The sequence below is a fragment of the Phaethon aethereus genome, assembly GCF_964289735.1.
Source record: "Phaethon aethereus genome assembly, chromosome: 4".
Lineage (NCBI taxonomy): Eukaryota > Metazoa > Chordata > Aves > Phaethontiformes > Phaethontidae > Phaethon > Phaethon aethereus.
This window is the reverse complement of record NC_138578.1, coordinates 44,790,198-44,809,241: the sequence shown is the minus strand read 5'-3', so window position 1 is coordinate 44,809,241 and position 19,044 is coordinate 44,790,198. Positions and strand designations below refer to the sequence as shown.

Genomic DNA, 19,044 nt, shown 5'->3' with positions numbered 1-19,044 from the left:
TTAACTCCTTTCTATCAAGGCACAGAGAAATTAACAGATTGTTCTTGTATGAGGTTGGAAGGTGGATTATTTAACATCTTTTATCTTATAAACTTGCCTTTGTCACCCTGAGCCTGGGTCATGGAGTCAGGATTAGACAGAGGTTTTTCAAATTCTAGAGGGCCTGCAGCTGTCCACTTTGTTACAGGATGAGATTAAGCTATGCAAACCCCTCTACTGAACCTGCCTTCTGAGCAGACAGCATCATATCACCCTCCCCAGATACAGCATCTATTTTCCATATTGTACAGAAATTCTATAGGATGCAAGCAATGTGTGCTTGAAAAAGCACATTGTGATGCATACAGCCTATGAATTAGCAAACAAATAGCATCATTTTTTTTAATTTGAAACAAAAGAGACCTATATCAGTTCGTTTCATAAGCAGCAATGGAAAGTATTGTTTTGGGCAGTTCTGCTCGCAAACTTTTAGTCTAGGATAACTTTTTTCAGAATGCAATCTTGGAATTCAGATACTGTGTGGTGGAAGATATCAGGTAAGATGCTGGCTGGTATTACAACAGCACAATAGCATGATGAAGCAGAGAGGGATAAGGAAATGTTAGACAAAGGTAGCACAGCCAACTCCCATCCGTCTCACCAAGTTACAAAGCATGGCATGGTACCAAGTGCTTGCAACAGCTGATCAAGAGTGAGTGCGTATCACTAACGGGTGTTAAGGAGAAGAGGTGTTTTCAGATGCCTATTAAGAACAAGACCAGCTGGAGCTATGCATAGAAACATGACAGTCAAGTATCTGATTTGTTGATAAACTGTAATAGATGGTGCAGCAGATGGATAGGTTGGGTGACACTGTGCACAGACGAGGCTAGTACAGATGATGCTGCACATAATGGTTATCAGGTACCAATGGCTGAATTTCCAAATCTGGGAAAATCTGGTTTCCCTACTAACACTGTAAATCATCCTTACACATCAAATTGGAAACGAGGAGAAATAATCTCACTGTGTTTATCTCCTGGCCCCTGGGAATCTTATGAGATGATTGTACTATTCTTGTTCCTTTTCCTAACCTTCTGTTTCTGTGTTATGAGAATATTTCTGTATTCTTTCCTGGCATCTATACTGGATTTTTTTCTCAGGACATAATTCCAGCCTTTTGGGCTCCTTTTATGACTCTGAAGAAGCAAAGGAAATTTCAATATTTCATTTTTGATTCCTTTGATGATTTATAAACAATTCAGAAAAAAAAGAATAGACAGTGTTTGGACTGGATCATTACAGAATTAAATTCCAGGAATCTGAGCAGCAAATGGGCTTTGAGCTGAAGAAAATAGGTTTAATTATTATGTTTGGTTTAGCTTTGGACTTGCAAAACTGGAGGATTAATTTGATTTTTAAAGCTTGGCCTTTGTAGAAGCTGGTGGCAAGCTTCTTTCCCTGGCCCCTCAAGCCAAGGGTTTTTAAACTGTTTTCAGAGGCAACTCTCCAGTGAGTTATTAGGGAGTAGTAGTGTTCATTCCTTGGTTAATAGAGTGTGATTATGTTATTTGGAAAAGAGGCTCAGTTACAGGGATGGTTTCCATATATTTCATATGTTTGAAAGCCAGTATATTCAACATGGATATACAGAAAAACAGAAATATAAACTATGAACAGAGACTTGTCAGTAAAAAACGAAGTTATAATTTTGTATTATTAAACATGATGTTAATCTTTCTTGTTTGTCAATGTAAAACACCAACAAATCAGCTCAAGACCAAGTCTCAGGTTTATTTTAGATAGCATCATGAGGCCAAATTCTGCTGAAAGGTCTAGAGATATACTGCAATCTTACCTAATAATAGAGTGCATTTGTCCGAAAAAATACTGGAAGAAACAGCAAGGTCTTGTTTTCAGGTCTGAAAATCTGCCATTTCTAGATATCCTTTCAATGATTTATGAAGAATTGAAACCTCATTTATGAAAGGAAATTATTTCTTGCTGTCAACATCTCTGGATTGACTGTGAAGTCATAGTCTAAAATAAGTGATACTGTAATGATGGAAAGTTGCTTGAAAAACTTTCAGACATTTTCAATAGCTTTACATATTGTCATAGAGGATCCAACTCAGTTGTTAGCTTGCATTTGCAGTATTAATGGAAATTTAAAAGTGATGCAAGAACTGAAAAGGACTATATTCTGTGCATGAACAAGTCATAGGTCTGAAAATATAACAGGTATCTACAGTAAAGCAAACACTCCTTTGTAAAAACAAATGCTTTTTAAGCAGAATCTAGAAACATAACATACCAGAAGGTTTCCACATTGCAATATTAAAATTCCCATTTCAGTTTTTCTGGTTTGTAAACTGGATTCATATTTGTGGTTGTGACACATAATTTATTTCAAGATTTTTTGGAAGAAGATGAATTGGAATAGTTTTTATATTTATCCCAGTAAGGCTGCGTGGCTGAGTCACAGCCAAGTTCTGTAATGTTTTCCGGAACTTGGAGCTGAAATTCAGTGGGATCTTTATGCAATATGCAGAATAAATAAGTCAGAAATAAAGATTGCTGGTTCCATTTAACTTTTCCTACTGATATAAGCAGATCATCTGGGTAACTTATGACTAATAAGTTACATCTATAAGGGTAACTTATGATTAATTTCAGACCTGCATGGTGCTGTGAAGGTTTCCAGGCATAACTTTTATTACTTATTGTCAACAGACAAGATGTAATCTCTCAAGTTTCCCAACATGCACGAACAGTGTTTCTAGACTATGGCACATGCAGAAAACAGGCACTCTGAGCTCATGTAGAAAAGCTGCAGGTGGACACTGACAACAGGTTTTCTAATTTCAAAGCAGATTGCTCTTTGCTGATTCTAGTTTTTGTGGTGCCTGAAGAAATAGTTTGACGCCTAGAAATTAATTTAATTGAAGAAAACTGCATACAGGTTTTTTAAAAGCAAAAAGTGATAGTCTTTGCTTCCTAAATTTTATAAAGTTTTTGTCATTCAGTTTAACAAAAGACTAAAACGTGATGCTTAAACACTTTGATACTCTTTGTGAATACATAAATCCACAAACAAATGTTCTCCTTAATGAACAACAACAACAACAAAATGTTAAGTGTTGAATAAAATCTCTAAGATTCTTCATGAAAAGCAACTAGTTTATAGTCCCAGTTGCCTTAGTAGTCTAAGTTTAAGAGTAATTCTTCTGCTTTATCTAAAGTAGGTAACTGTTTAGCAGGATAGGTGTTATAATCAACTCTTCCAGACATATTATAGGAAATAATTTTCTCATTCTCTCTGGTGCATTTTAACAAACAGTCTTAAAGGTTTTACAAAACACTTTGTGCAATACAGAGAGCTGAACAGCTCGATTTAAAGACATCAAAATTTCCATTTCCCCATAGACATATATTACAATTATTAGGAACAGAAGACTGAAGGGACCTCCTACATCATGAGTGCAAGCGCTTGCTACTGCGGACAATTTGGCTTTATAATCCTATTCATGACCTGTTCTAATGCTGACTAAAACCCAAATGGTTTCTTTATGTGCCAGTCCTTATGAAAGGTTCTTCCAGAATCTTTATCTCCTCGTTCCAAGAGAGGCTTAGCCTTTAGCCAAATTTTTACATCCTATGTTTACCTACACCCATCTGATCATGTTCTAGAAAAGGCAGGGAAAAGCTCACACCTCTTACCTGTGCTTGCTTCCATTGATTTTTCTTTCTCTAACTGCTTTTTTATACTTAAAGGAAAAGCCATGACTTATACTGCACTGTGAAAGCCAATGGCATTACTCCCATCCCCTCCAGCATTTTCTTTCTTACTTTTACTTTTTTATATGAGTCTTTTCAATCTCTTTGAATACCAGCTATCAGGTTAGCTGTTGCTAAAAGTCTATATCCTGCTATAGCAATTACAGCATTACCCAGAAAAAGCTGTGAAGATAACTAATTTGCCAGCTGAGATCTATTCAGTCACAATTGCAGAAAATCTGAGGATCTGTGAAAATAAGATTGTGGCATCACTACATATCTCTGTTCACATTGTATGAAGTATGCTGTCTGTAAAGCTTCATATTTTGTTGCAATCATACAAGAAGTTTAATTCCACTGAGGTTATGATTATGTAACACTCGATATTTTTTTAATTTATAAGGATATAGATATCAATGTAAAGACATTGTGAAACAAAAAAATCAAAATACTAGGCCAAAACAAATAATTTTTCAAATATCTCTAGTGTAGCTGCCCCATGATGTGTATTTAAGCAATGGAAATTAATCGCATCATGATATATGGGGATTTTGTCCTTAACTCCCATTAATGCTAACATGAGTTAAGTCCATAAATCCCCATTTTTCACTGTAAGAATATAGCCTTTCTCCCTCATTTTTGCACGAATCTGCAATTTACTAATACTTCATTACAGAAACAAAAGCTACAATCAACTTTAGAATAACTGTTAAATGAACCTGAATTAAGAAAATAAAGGATTTTCAGACTGTTACCTTTGTTCCTAATTTCTGTTCTTCAATCTAGTAAATATGTGCTGGAAAAGATCTCCGGTACACATTACATGAAGCAATAACCTTGAAATTCTTTCCTTGAATAAGTTTGAGTTATTTTGGCATCAATTAAAAATTCAGTTCGGCTCTCATGTCTTCATTCCATTCTGAATACTTGGTACTTCATGCACTCTGGGTGTGCATTTTTAATTACAATAGCCAAAGTAATCACTCAGCATGAAAGAGCTGTGCACTCAGATTTTTTATACATCATATCCACACTGCAAAGACATATCCTAAATCATATCCAAAAAAGTTGAAATAATTTTATAATACTTTAAAATTAAACAATAAAAGTATACAATTTATTAGAAGAACTTGTAAGAATGTGTTTTCTACATAGCCTTTTTCCTTTGCCAAAGAGAATACACAGCTCTCTATCAAATATAGTCATTAACAGCTGGTAGAACAAGAGGTCTTACGAGACTGTGATTCAGGCTTTAATATACCTTAAAAGTCAGTATGAACACAGCAAATGTGTGCTGATACGCATTTTTTACTGACCTGCCCTTCCCTATGTCATTACTGGCATTACAACGATGGTGCCAGATAGTCACAGTCTGGAAAGGTCCCAACCGGCAAGCATCTACAAAACATTATCAAGCCCTACGAGCAAATTTAATCCCATATCTTTCTTTCCCAGAAAAAAACAGCCAGCTACCTCCTCAAGGTATTTCTTGTCAGAGACTGTGAGCCCATGTGAACAGATATTGATCAAACACTTTATCACAATCATTAAGATCAATTAAAAACAAATATATTGAATAAATGTAACTTAGAAAAAGTATGCATTCACTAACTCTTCTTTACCTGTTTTTGATGACAAAACAATAATCTTCAAAAACAGTTCCAGGGAATCTTAATTTATTCCCTTGCTTTAAAAAATAAGTCATATTTACATTGCCTGATCTTTCAGCCAGTAGATTTCTTTTTCATTTAATAGATTTTCAAAATGTAAACTTATGAAAGTTAATTTTTTGGCATAACAGGATTAGTTAAAGAAGATTTCTAGTCTGCTTTCCATTTACAGACATTGTGTGCTACAACATGTGAGATCTCTCACAATCTTCTTTTGAGTTGCTGTGTCTTCTTTTATAATTTAAATTGAATGAGGGTTTAGCTACTTGACTCCTAGAAGGACTGAAGGGATAGAATGCTGAAAATTTGATGTTTCTAGTCAGTCTTTATTAGTTCCCTGTTTTCCAATATATTTTTCCTTATCTTTGTGAATGTTATTAAACTGGCTACTCTACAGTTTCAGAAAACTGAATATATAAAATACATAATTTGCGTGCCTTGATATAATGCATATTATATATAATGTATAATATATATAATGTATAATACATATATAAAGCAACACTTTTCGAAGTATATGTTTATACTTTATAGAGGTTAAGACTTTCATTCATTTTGGATAATTCAACTGCAATTTTTAAATATTTATACTAGGCCTTACAGTGTAACAAGACTGTTACCCAGCTTAGCAAAATCTAGGGAAAATGTTTCAGATTTGTGCCTGTGACTACTGTTCTGGTATGACTGTAGTATTACAAACCGCAGCATTTGAGATCTATCAAAATAAGGTTAGGACTGGCTTTTCGATGGGTAACCTCTTCATCATGGCACTCCCTTCGTCATGGACCTAGTGGAAGCCCATGAATTTAACGTTTCTTCTCTTTCTCCCTTGCTAGTCATCTAGACCCACATGCACTGGTTCACAAAGTTGGTTTCTTCACGAAAGCAGCAGGTTAGCAAATGGATGCTGAATGCAGTTTGTGCCCGTTCAAGTTTTATTTAGCTGTCTAAGTACATTTAGTGTTTTTAGGTATGGCCTTAATAATCCCTAAACATCCCTGGAATATGTAGGCTGGTAGACATATAGGATTGCAGGAGATGGGCACATTTTTGAACCAGCAGCCGAAAGGCAGAATATCTTAGGGCTTTTCAAATGCTACTAGATGTCTTTGTGTAGACCAACAAATTGCTTCCTTTCTCTCCAGTACCAGTAAAGTTCAATTCCACATTAATATGCTGCCATGGCATCAGTGTAGCACCTCTAAAACATGATTTTTCTGACAGACTTCTTGGTGCGTTTCACACCTATCAATAAATTTAAAGATGACTCATAGCCAATCAAGTTTGTTTAAAGCTAGAGATATATCCCTTCCCACAGCCCATTCTAGCAGCTGTTAAGTTGCTGGTGTTAGCAGGCCCTTCTCCTGGACTTGAGCTAGTTCCCTTTTACATTTTATTTTACTCTATTTACCCTATTCTAGACAACGTCATATTTACCCACCAACAGAAGAAAGGCTGCAGGGAAAGTTAGTATGGAATTCTCAAATTCCTAGTTGATCTAATTAGGTTATATTTCCCTGAGGAGATGAAGCAGAGGATAATTTCAAATACATGTTTTCAATAAAGATTTCTGCTATTAGCCCGTTCAGTGACTCACTGAAACCAGTCAGATTTTAAGTGCTAATGCACAAAATGTATTAATAACATTAATAACAACCAAAAATTCCTGTGAATAAATGAATAATCTCAGAAAAACTCAGCTTTTCACTTAGCAAGAAATACCTTCTGGTGTTAGAGCAGAAGCATCTTCAGGGACACATTATCTGCAGAAAAATCCCAGAATCTTTTGTCAGCTGAGAACATGGCAAAGATCAACAAAGACAGAAGCTTAGCACATGATGTTTGTTCATGTAATTGTCATGTCCATTCTCATCTAATCCCTTATACTACTGTTTGAAAGTGCAAACATTTTAAAAGCCCCTGAGCTAAAGCTTAAAAAAGAAATTACATTGAACGAGTTAGAAAATGTGGTTGTAGTGTAATGCATTAGGAGTTGGGAACACACAACTTCCATTAAGAATGGAAGTTGTATAGTGAATCTGCAATTAAATATTCTAGGACATGCAGTAAGACCTGTGACAAATGATAATATACAGTATGTCAGTACTGTGTTTAATTTTATTAAGAGTAAACATCCTAGATATTAACTAGTTTTGACTTTTGATATGACGATTACTTGTGAGTACAGAAGCTAAAATCCAGGCATTGCTGCTGATAATAAACTAGGAAAAAAAAAAACCACTAAAAAAACTGTCCATTTTGCAATCTTTCCATCCTAAAACCTATGGAAAATAAGTAGTTTTTCACAGAATCACAGAATCACTAGGTGGGAAAGGACCTTTAAGATCATCAAGTCCAACCATTAATCCAGCACCACCATGTCCCCTAAACCATGTCCTGAAGCGCCACATCCACACATTTTTTGAATACTTCCAGAGATGGCGACTCCACCACCTCCCTGGGCAGCCTGTTCCAACGCCTGACCACCCTCTCAGTGAAGAAATTTTTCCTAATACCCAATATAAACCTCCCCTGGTGCAACTTGAGGCCATTTCCTCTTGTCCTATCACTAGTTACTTGGGAGAAGAGACCAACACCCTCGTCGCCACAACCCCCTTTCAGGTAGTTGTAGAGAGCGATAAGGTCTCCTCTCAGCCTCCTCTTCTCCAGACTAAACAACCCCAGTTCCCTCAGCCACTCCTCATAAGACTTGTGCTCCAGACCCCTCACCAGCTTCGTTGCCCTTCTCTGGACACGCTCCAGCACCTCAACATGCTTCTTGTAGTGAGGGGCCCAAAACTGAACACAGTATTCAAGGTGCGGCCTCACCAGTGCCGAGTACAGGGGCACATTGTTGAATTCAACAGATTTTGAATGTTTTGTAATAAAGACAAGGGAGTCAGAACCTAAAAATCAAGGAGTCCTCACAGAAATACTGCCTATAGTCTTCTTTTGGCTATGGGTTGAACGGCAAAGACTGAAAGCTCTGTACTAATAAACATCCTAAAAGCAACATTCATCTGTCCCAGGCAGAACATTAACAGATGCCATACCACTTCAGAATCCAAAGCTATGAAAGCAGGTGACACACCTAGGAAGAGCACTTGGTGCACCAGTAGTATATATATACTTATTTGCTGAACTCTGAATTTTTATTTTTTAAGGGAATCTGAGACATCTGATATTACAAACAGTAATTGTGAAATCCTAATTTTAGCCAGTTCTTTGCCAAGTAATTATAATTCTATTTACTTCAATATGAATATTGGTGGTCAGTTATTGGAGCCAAACTCTGCAAAGATATTAGACAAAAATTAAATAAAACTTTAACAAAACTATTCACAGGACACCTACCAGACACCTAGTAGTTCAGAAGCATAAGAAAAGCAAACAAAAACAAATAAAAAAACAAATCAAACAAAAAAAATTCCAGAAAGATTAAAAATATTAATGAACACCTTAAAATCTGCTTTTATACAACTATGGACAAAGAAAAAGGCAGCTCTTCATCCAAAATCCATCATCGATCTTTTCTGAATAGCTCAAATAATTTCCCAAAGCTTCCGAGATCAGAGGCAAGTTAGCCCTCACCTAAATCCCCAAACCATCTGGTCTGTCTGTCTTAATAGAGGGGGTAAGAGCACCCACCATTTTCAAACTAGTCTAAGATTAGAGCTTTTATCCAGGAACAAATAAGCCTTACTGCTCATCCTCAGCCTGCAAGGGCTCAAATTTAGAGATCCTAATCACTAACAAAGTGTTTAGCCAACGAACTTGTGGCAGGGCTAGACAGGAAAGTTTTCCATGTCTTCGTGTATGGAACTGCATACTTGCCCTTATACAGCAAAATTGCAAGGGTCACAGGATTAGAAATAAAAATTGCAAGAGGAAAGCTTTCTCCTAAGACCCATCGATGAAGCCATTCCTTTCTGAGGGAGGAATCCTGTGGTTCTGGGACATTCACTCAGCAGGGAGTGGTGCGGTACCCCAGTTGCTCCCAGCCTCTCTATGGGTTCTGTAACTCCAGCGTGAGGACAATAAGGTCACCCTTAGTTTTACCCACTGACAAAATCAGTTCTGGAAAGAGAGCTTCCACCAATGGAAATATCCAGGGACAGATTATCAGGAAGGATTCTGTGAGTCAAACAAACACTTTATCATAATCAACCGCTTATCTATATTGCTTCTTGTAATGAATGCCCTACAGCTATGTTCATGTTCATGAACAAAAAAGCATGTTCTTAGGGATGTTTGGTGATGTTAGTCAAATCTTGTTACTCTGACACAAATTCGACATGTCAATTAAAGTTAAGTACGCAGTAATCAATTTAAATCACAGTTAATTTCTCTTTAGCTGCTATGGTAAATCTCGGACAGATTAATGAATTACAGTTAATGGTGGAGCATGGACTCTGTTGCAATTTTTTTTCACTCATTAATTGAACTGCCATACCGCACAGATATATGTACTATCCTTGCTGCAGTTCAGACCTGTAATAATGCACAGATGTAATAAAAAATAGAGTTCCCTTATTTGCAATAATAAATCATGCCAGTGAAAAGATCACCAATGTTTATTAGCATGATAAGCAAAAGGATGAGCCATTTCAGTCCAGTCTAAATTTATTGATAATTAAGGATGTTCTTGTCCTTAGATTTAAAATGTTTTCTCCCTCTAGTATTTACCCTTCGGTATATTTATGGATGGCAATCAAGTCATCAATCAAGTCATAATACATGTCCTTTGTATTACTGGTTTAAAGAAGTCAAACTTTTCCTGTGTACTCTCACAGAACCAGCTACCCTGTCCAGTGTTATCCTTTTCTGTACCTTTTTCTATATACAATTTTTCTGAACATGCACATCTACACATGAGGCCTCACTTTAAATAATCTCAGTAATCATGGAATTCCAACAATTAAGCATGAGAAAATACAGGGGAATCCTTCAAATTACAGAAATTATAAATACTTGAGTTTCTATACTAGGGAAATTTCATCAAAGGCATATGGAAATCATTAGCTGAATAGCTTTTGGTCCAGTTGAAATTTTCAGATATGTAAAGGAAAACTAGGGAAACTCAATTTACCCAAAGTAATTAGGTTACCTAAAGTGCAGCCATAGTTCTTAGGACCAGTGAACAAATTTAAAATGGAAAGATGTTATTACCACAAAGTACCAATATGCCACAGGGCATCCTGTCTAATTGTACTAATGAAGGCGGCAATAAAAAACATGTCAAGTTGCATGTTTTTCAGAGACTGAGATAGCCATTTTAGAAAATTGCACCAGTAAAAATTAAAACTATTAATGTGTTCTGTAACATAGTATCTTTTCATGTACAGCAGTGAGAACAAGAAAGCAAACCTGAGATAGAAGACAACTATGACAACCCATATCCATCAAGTCCCCACCTGGTACTATCTTTGTATTAGTTTAACTAAAACCAAAATCATCCTTCACTTTTTGGGAAATTTTCTCTGAAGGTTTTCCAAAGTAAAAAAAAGTTAAGTAATTCTAGCTATAGTAAACCAGGAAAGCATATGCTACAACAGGAAAACTCATCTTAGAAATTGCAAAATAAAAAAGTTAGTATTATGTTTTTATTGCTGTTCCATAGCAGTAACAAGTTTACTACTATACTGGCTTGTGCAGCTCTCATGTGGTTCAGAAAATAACCATTTTCTGCTTAGTTTTCTATTTTATCTTCCAGTTGTGGAGTTAGTCTTAAGTCTAACATTTTTTTTCCACGGTATTACATCAAAATTAAAATATTAAAGGTAAAATTGTTAAGGGCTTTTAGTCAGTTGCAAGCACCCTATTTAACAAATTACATCAAGATTAAGAAGTCAAAGTATATTAAAAATAAAATACATAAGGCAACCATAATAATTTGTAGAAAAAAGGCCAAATATGTTTTTCATTTATCCAAGAAACAAAATAGAAAATGAAGTGACATATGCTCTACAACATTCCTCTTTAGGTTGGTGTACCAAGGATGTTGTGCTGAAATATGAAACTACTAATACTATTTCACTAGTGACTGAACACCTGATAACTCAGCACCTCATAACTTTTGCGGGGGGAGGCAGGTGGAGAGAAGGAGAAGAATGGTAACACACACAACTGTATGACCAAATAGTCTCATTCCCTATGGGGTGATAAACAAATTCAATAAAACAAATAGCCCACGATAGTCACAAAAACATATTTACTTTGCAGTGGCTCTTCAAGGTGTTGATTAATTTTTTAGGCCAGGATTCTCTTGGGTCTTATTCTTCCTGATACATATTCCTCTCCCTTTGTAACATCTACTTACACAATTTAAATCATTCCCTATTCCCCCCATGACTCTAGTAGTTATCTCTAGTTCTGCTTGACTTTTACTTCAGGTCACCCTGCTAATTTTCACTCCTCACTTCAGCCTTCATCGAGCAGCTCTTTTCAGTGCATCTGTGATACCTTCTTAGGAACAGAGGATCATATCCAGCTTTCATTACAACAAAGTGCCATAGTTTAAAAAAAAATTCTTCACAAGAAAAATCTCATAGTGCCTTTACATTTACTGTTAGCAGTGTTCTTGGAAAGTCCGTAGGATTTCCATGTTAAAATTCTACAGTGAGCTAGAGAAAATAAAGCAAGAATCATTTGAGTACATTATGCAAAAGACAAATCTAGATTTCACTTAGATGGATATATTAGTCAAAATTATAATAGTATTTGGAATTGCAATAGGTAGAGCTCTGGAATATATTTACGAGAAGAACATTGAGTTGCTGGAGCATGTCCAGAGAAAAGCAACAAAGCTGGTGAGGGGTCTGGAGCACAAGTCTTATGAGGAGCGGCTGAGGGAACTGGGCTTGTTCAGTCTGGGGAAGAGGAGGCTGAGGGGAGACCTTATCGCTCTCTACAACTACCTGAAAGGGGGTTGTGGTGAGGCAGGTGTTGGTCTCTTCTCCCAAGTAACCAGCAACAGGACAAGAGGCCTCAAGTTGCGCCAGGGGAGGTTTAGATTAGATATTAGGAAAATTTCTTTACCGAAAGAGGAGTAAAGCATTGGAACAGGCTGCCCAGGGAGGTGGTGGTGGAGTCGCCATCACTGGAGGTGTTCAAAAAAGGTGTAGATGTGACACTTCGGGACATGGTTTAGCGGGCATGGTGATATTGGGTTGGCGGTTAGACTTGATAATCTTAGAGGTCGTTTCCAACCTTAATGATTCTATGATTCTATATTCATTTATGCATGGAAATTTAATGAATTGGTTCAAATGACAGCATTCAAAAATTATGAGAGCAGGTGATAGGTAATGTTCAAATGAAGGGAAATTTGCTTTTATATATCTCTTTCTCAGATCTAGAAGGATTCCACATACAGTGCGTATTAAAAATGCATTTAAAAAAAACAGTGAGTCAGGCAACTAACATCTTGAGGATTTATGCAAAAGTAGCTATATTCTGTATGCTATGGGAATATCTTGTATCTGTATCAGTATACTGAAGAAGAAAACAACATATTCTGTATTTTATATTTCACTGTGTGCTCAAAAATGCTAATCAAATTGTTAGTACTAGAGCCCATAGTGGCCTCAGCCTCAGCATGGACAGCAAAGAGCAACTACTTGATCTCCCAATTTTTATTTTATTGAGCTCTATGAAGCAGATGAACAGTATGCTGACTCTCTAAGAAAATTCACCCCGTGGCTAATGGTTTTAAAGGACAGTGGGGCAAGTGCAGACCCATAAATAAGACTCATTTTATAGTACCAGGACACAGCAGCTGTTCAGATGATGGCAGCCTTGAGGTTATAGAAGTGGCTGTGGAAGTCACCACAACTTAAATGATGATTTTTCTCTCCCCTCAAGGAACCTTGCCAGCACACAGTTATTTTGAGTTAGGAGTCACCCCTCCAGACAAGTAGCATGTGAGTATAGTAATCCTCTTGTAGGAAAACAAATAAATTCTGGCAGTTTAATTCTGGTCTCTGTGTTTGCATCAAACAACCCTACTTGCTTAAATCAGTTAAGCCCTATACTCACAATGTGTAATTATAAATTGTGACAATGAATACTTGTCCTTAGTACAATAGCAGTCAAATGTATCTCTTTCCTTTTGATAGATTAGGAATTTTTTAATGAATCATGAGAACCAATTTAAGTCAGACTTTTCAAGGGGTGGAACAATGAAAAATAGCTGCAATTGCTTCAATGAAAAATTTAACTAGGTTATTTTTTTTTACTTAAAACCTGGAAACAATTTAAACCAATAAACTTTAGGCAAACTGACATACAGAATAGCTTAATATAACCTAGAACAGATTCCTCCATTTGTCTTCCTCCATTTTCCATTTTCATTTCAACTTTCTTTTGTGCATTATTCACCTGTTCTGTCTTATACATATGAGACATCCCTTACTCTGTAAGTAATCCCATTCATAAACTCATCATATTTTACAGAGAAAAGTAAAATAAATAGACATACTTCAGGTAATACAAATTAAAAGGTAAGGCTTGGGTTTGGCTGAAGTGCAGATGAAGTCTGGAGAGCTGCAGTGCTCACATCCACTGCCCAAGGTTTAGAGCTAACGTTTCCTTCAGTGCAACAATTTCACATGTTGGGACAGGCAGTAGAGCCATCACTGCTCCCACATCCTGCTTCTTCCTGGCCTTTTGATTTTATACAGGAGTTTGTAAGGGTAACCAGTACTACATGGTATTTGGGGTATCATGCAAAGAAATAAGGGTATTTCAGGGGGTATTATGTCCTCTTGCTGCATGGAAGACACCAAAAGCTTGGTTCTACAAACACTGAGGCACAAGCTTGTCTAAGGGTTTTAGCTTACTTTAGGAAAAAAAAAATTAGGCTTGTTTCTATATCTGTACAGTACAAATCCCTGGCTCCGGTTTCATCATGCCATGGTGCTAATTACGAAAAATACTGACAGCTTCTCTTCAGAACTTTTTATGGCTCTTGAGGGTGTTACTAGCCATGATGAAAAAGAAGGGAAATTTCTTTCAGTCCTTTTCTGAAAGGGGAGCTAACAAATTAATTAACATTTTTTTATAAAGCAGTTGGTTAACAAATACTATGCTTTTTTCACCTGGCATTTAACGTTGTATGCTTCCATTTGGCTAGAGAGCCTTTTTCATGTCTGCTTAAAACAATAATCTGAATTTCATTCAATCTTAATTTCATTCTCCAGGTGTAGTTTTCTTGAAAATTTATGGTTATATGAATATAAAATCCTCTACTGGGATTTTCTCTGTATGATATGCAGTATTTTCTGATTATCAACCAACAAATGCTTGGTAAGCATGTCTTTTGTATATTTGGTTACCCTTATTCAAGCTCAGTAATTAAATTGACCAAAACAGCAGGATGCTGATGATATAAAAAACAATTACTCATGAGTAAATGTTGCATATTAAGGTTCCTGTTGTCCTTTATTATGTCTGTTGGCATGATTCTCACGACTATATGGTTACATGTTTCCCAAGACCAAATATTGATATGACACTGGAATTTCAACAGTACCCACAATTTCTACACCAGTGGGGTTTTAACTAGTTATTCTAACCACTAATATGCACTGCTTATAGTTACTGGGCAAATTGTATTGCTCAGCCTTGAACACTTCATTTCCCATTCTGATTCGAAAAGTTTTCTTTTCAAAATTAATTTTCATTGTCTTTTTTAACAATAAACAACTGATGGTATTTACTTCTATTACATTCAGAAGTGTCACGTAAGCTCTGACAACCAGCTCCCATTTCCCCTCTGCACCTACCATGTCTTTGTTTCTGTTTTATTTTTATCTTCTTTCATTAATGCAGTAGTGCAAATAATGAGGAAAATCGTATTATGACAAATATATTATAGTCCCTATGTCCTTATGCTCAGTGTCTCAATGCTCTCAGTTCCTGATATACTCTAATGAGATACCAATATTCACTTTTATTTAAAATAAAATATTTTCATCTTTCAGAGTGGTAGAGTTTTAAGAAAGTGTGCAGCCATAAATACAACATTGTCTCTGACAGAAAGTATATACAACTCCTAAATTACTTCCAGAAATTTGAAGCACTCCACTCGTCTTTTCTATAAAAGCACCCTTGATTAAGACAGGACTCTCTGTAGGAATTAAGGTGACTCTGCTTGTATGTAAGCTAATTTATCATAAGAACTTATATGATCTCCACCATATTTGAACAAGGGCGGAACGTGTGTCCTCCTCAGACAGCTGTACGGCAAGTTACAGCTCACACAATTTTCAATAGACAACTGAGGCAAAGAAAGTCTAAGTGGTGGGTCTAAAATATGTAAGGATTAGAGAAAGAAAAAAAGAAATTAATTGAGGTTCCCTTACAGTGGGACAGATTCTCACTGCCTAGGAGAGGGAAGTGGGAATGGCCCTGCCAGGAGCTGGGCAGAAAAAGGTGACTTCATACAAATCTTTTTACACTTCCCTCATTTTGATTTCAAGATGAAACCACTATAGTAGGGGCAGAGTTACATGGAGTTATATGAATTGCACATGGAGGCTGGATTTCCTTACCCTGGGATTTTTTCAATTGCCCTGAAATGTATCTTTATTCTTATCCATTGTGTTCCCACTAATACAAATAGGTATCATGCTGGCATTCTGCTAAGTAATTCTTTTGTCATCCACAGATGGACATGGGATTACATGGCTAAGAAATGAAATAAAAGCTAAATCCCTATGCTTGATAAAGCTTTGCTTGTTTTCTCTTTCATTCAGGATTACCGAGTGAACATCTTTCTCCGTCAGAATTGGAATGATCCACGCCTTGCATACAGTGAATATCCAGATGACTCTTTAGACTTAGATCCTTCCATGCTGGATTCAATTTGGAAACCTGACTTGTTCTTTGCTAATGAAAAGGGTGCCAACTTTCATGAAGTTACAACAGATAATAAGTTGTTGAGGATTTTCAAAAATGGAAATGTACTTTATTCCATCAGGTGAGTCTCCAATCAACTTATTTTTTCCAGATAGAAGCTTAAAAGTGTACCTAAGAATTACTAACAGATATCTTCAGTTGCTAGTCATGCACAACTGTTGTGAGTTTTGAATACAGAACTTTATCATCATTACTGTTCCTTGTTAATACTAAAATACAAAATAATCCCTCATTAAGCATGCACATAGTAAAAATAATAAGAAAAGTATTCTTCCCATTTAAAGATATTGAGTCTAGAAGAGGTAGGACACTTGTACAGAGCAAATAATCCTGGAGTGTTATAGTCTGAGCTGGCCTATGCATGAGTTTCACCTGCTGTAGCCTCCAATGTCATGTCAATCCAATGTTATTTCTTTTTCACCTTTTTGGATATTGCAGTTACACTTCAACATGGAAACATGACCTGTTTGAGGAAGCATATAATTTAAAGAATAGTTCACTTACTGCTGGAGGTGGAGAGAAAAGTGGAAAGTATACTTTTGAAAAGATTTAAGCAGCTGTAAGAAGCAATCACATATAAGTGTTGACAAAATCTAGTAATTCTACTTCTTTTCTCCTCACTTTCCTATTATTAATACAGACATTAGTAGGCATTTTACCACTGTCTTAAAACCTGATCTAATGAGAGACACATTGGATATAGGAATACTAATGCCCCATTAGACATGACATAGATTTGGTATTAATACAGTGACATGCTTGTGCAAAATGTTATACTTTTCAAAACAAATATACTTCTTGTCCACTTAGTGTTTTGCTTTGCATACTTTTACAATACTGCATTACTGGGTAATTGGACTTTCTGAAGAGACATCAGGAATCTGTAAAACTGTGTATACTAAGAGAAAAAGAAAACATTTGTGACTTGCATGGAGGTATCAGTGGCAAGGGAGTCTCCTTCCTCCCTCCTTCCAGTGCAAGTGGGCAGTGTCTTGTCAAGCTTACACAGGAAGAAAGTGTTGGGTTAAAATTCCTATGAGCATTTCATATCCAAAAGGAGGTTAGTCTGCCAGGCTGGGAACATAATCATTCTTCAGTGTCAAAACACATATTCTGTCACTAGAAACAGATGGAAAGCAAGTAAAAAGGATTCCTCTCTGGACCCAAGTAGAAAGCAGAGCTAAATCAATTATCTCCAGACAGTCTGAGTCACCCTGAGAGGTACTGGCAGTTGTTCCACTCTAATTAATAACTTCTCCCCCTTGCCCTACTCCGTCCAGATACATACAATGCAAAGTATAGACACCACTACTCAACTAAAGCAACTTTAGATTGTACCTTCAATAGAATTCAGACCAAGTTCATGGTCACATAAAATGGGGGAAAAAAAACAAACATGAGAAATATTATAATATTAAATTATCAGAGAAAACATTGACTGTAATGAAAGCAAACACCAGATAGCACTCCTGTTTCTTATGGACCCAGAAACTTTATGTTGCCATGATTTATTTAAGAACTATTACAATTTCTGAAACAGATTTAAAATCATACAATTGGCATCTAGTTGAGTTGTTATGTGAATTTAAGTCAGTTAAGCTTTTGATGAGGAGAGACATGCTAATTGCTAACATGTTGATATTAAAGAAAAAAAAAAAGATTTCTAAATTTGCTTTTTCCTTTCATTACCTAATATCTCCTCCTCCCCTAATTGCATTGGAACAATTCAGACAAGAAAATAATGAGAAGGTTCCAGTTCCTGATTCAATGAATACTTAATATAAAACACTAAAATATTTACTGAAGCACAAAGTCAAGTCCAGGCCTCTTCTCTGAAATGACTTGTCACGTTACTAGCCTACTAGTCAGATTTTGCATTTGGAACCATCATTAATAGCAGGGGAACAGAGCCTGGGTCTCAGTTCCCTCCTTGGACTCTCCCCCTGCATCTCTGTCACTGGAAGGCTAAGCAGAAGTTACAGCAACAGAGAATCAAGAAGCTTTGGAGAGGGAAAAAGTAATATACAGCCATGCTTGCTGCCTACTGCCCGCTTCCCTTTAGGCCCAGTGCCAAAAACAGGGGAATGTGTTTAAGAGAGGGGGATTAGAGCACTGCCATTCTAGAAAAGTCTTGTGAACTCAAGCCCCTCAGGTTTTTTGAGAACATTCTATCAACTGAACAGGTAAATGATACAGGACATTTTCATCCAAGATATTTTCTAGCAAGAAGAAAGGTGTAGTCATGATGCTGAATGATGAATAGATACCTAACTATGGCCAGTGAGGGAAAACATGTGCCTTCACCTCTTATATTCTTTCTCATTCCTCTGAGAAGTATCAGTCTAAAGATAAGTTATTGAATTGGTATAAAATGTAAAAATACTTCTTCTTCCTGTAGGTTGGAAAGTATTTCACAGGAAGTATTAGGACTACCATGAAACACAGCTGCAGTTCAAAATTACAGGCATATTTCAGTCTACCATCAATATCATAAATTATCTTAAACCCTTGTGTTGACAATTTAAGCACCTTATTTCAGGACAATAACACATAAATTACTTTGCCACCATGATTTGCAGCTGACATCCGTTATGAAATTCTTTCAAATCTGGGTAAATTTTATGTCAAGGATTTGAAATATTGTAACAGTACAATAATTCTGCTGTAGCACAAAAAAGCATATTGTTGTTGCATTCCT

General features: G+C 36.3%; 1 protein-coding gene across 2 annotated transcripts in view; it reads left to right on the top strand.

Moving 5' to 3' along the window:
* Nucleotides 1-19,044, top strand: part of GLRA3 (glycine receptor alpha 3) — a gene marked incomplete at both ends in the record, with an annotated part of 88,164 nt that overhangs the window by 32,208 nt on the left and 36,912 nt on the right. For both annotated transcript variants that reach the window (XM_081999286.1, XM_081999287.1), the window contains one exon: nucleotides 16,184-16,407. In XM_081999286.1, the coding sequence (XP_081855412.1) occupies nucleotides 16,184-16,407 (224 nt within the window). The remainder of the gene's footprint in view (nucleotides 1-16,183; nucleotides 16,408-19,044) is intronic.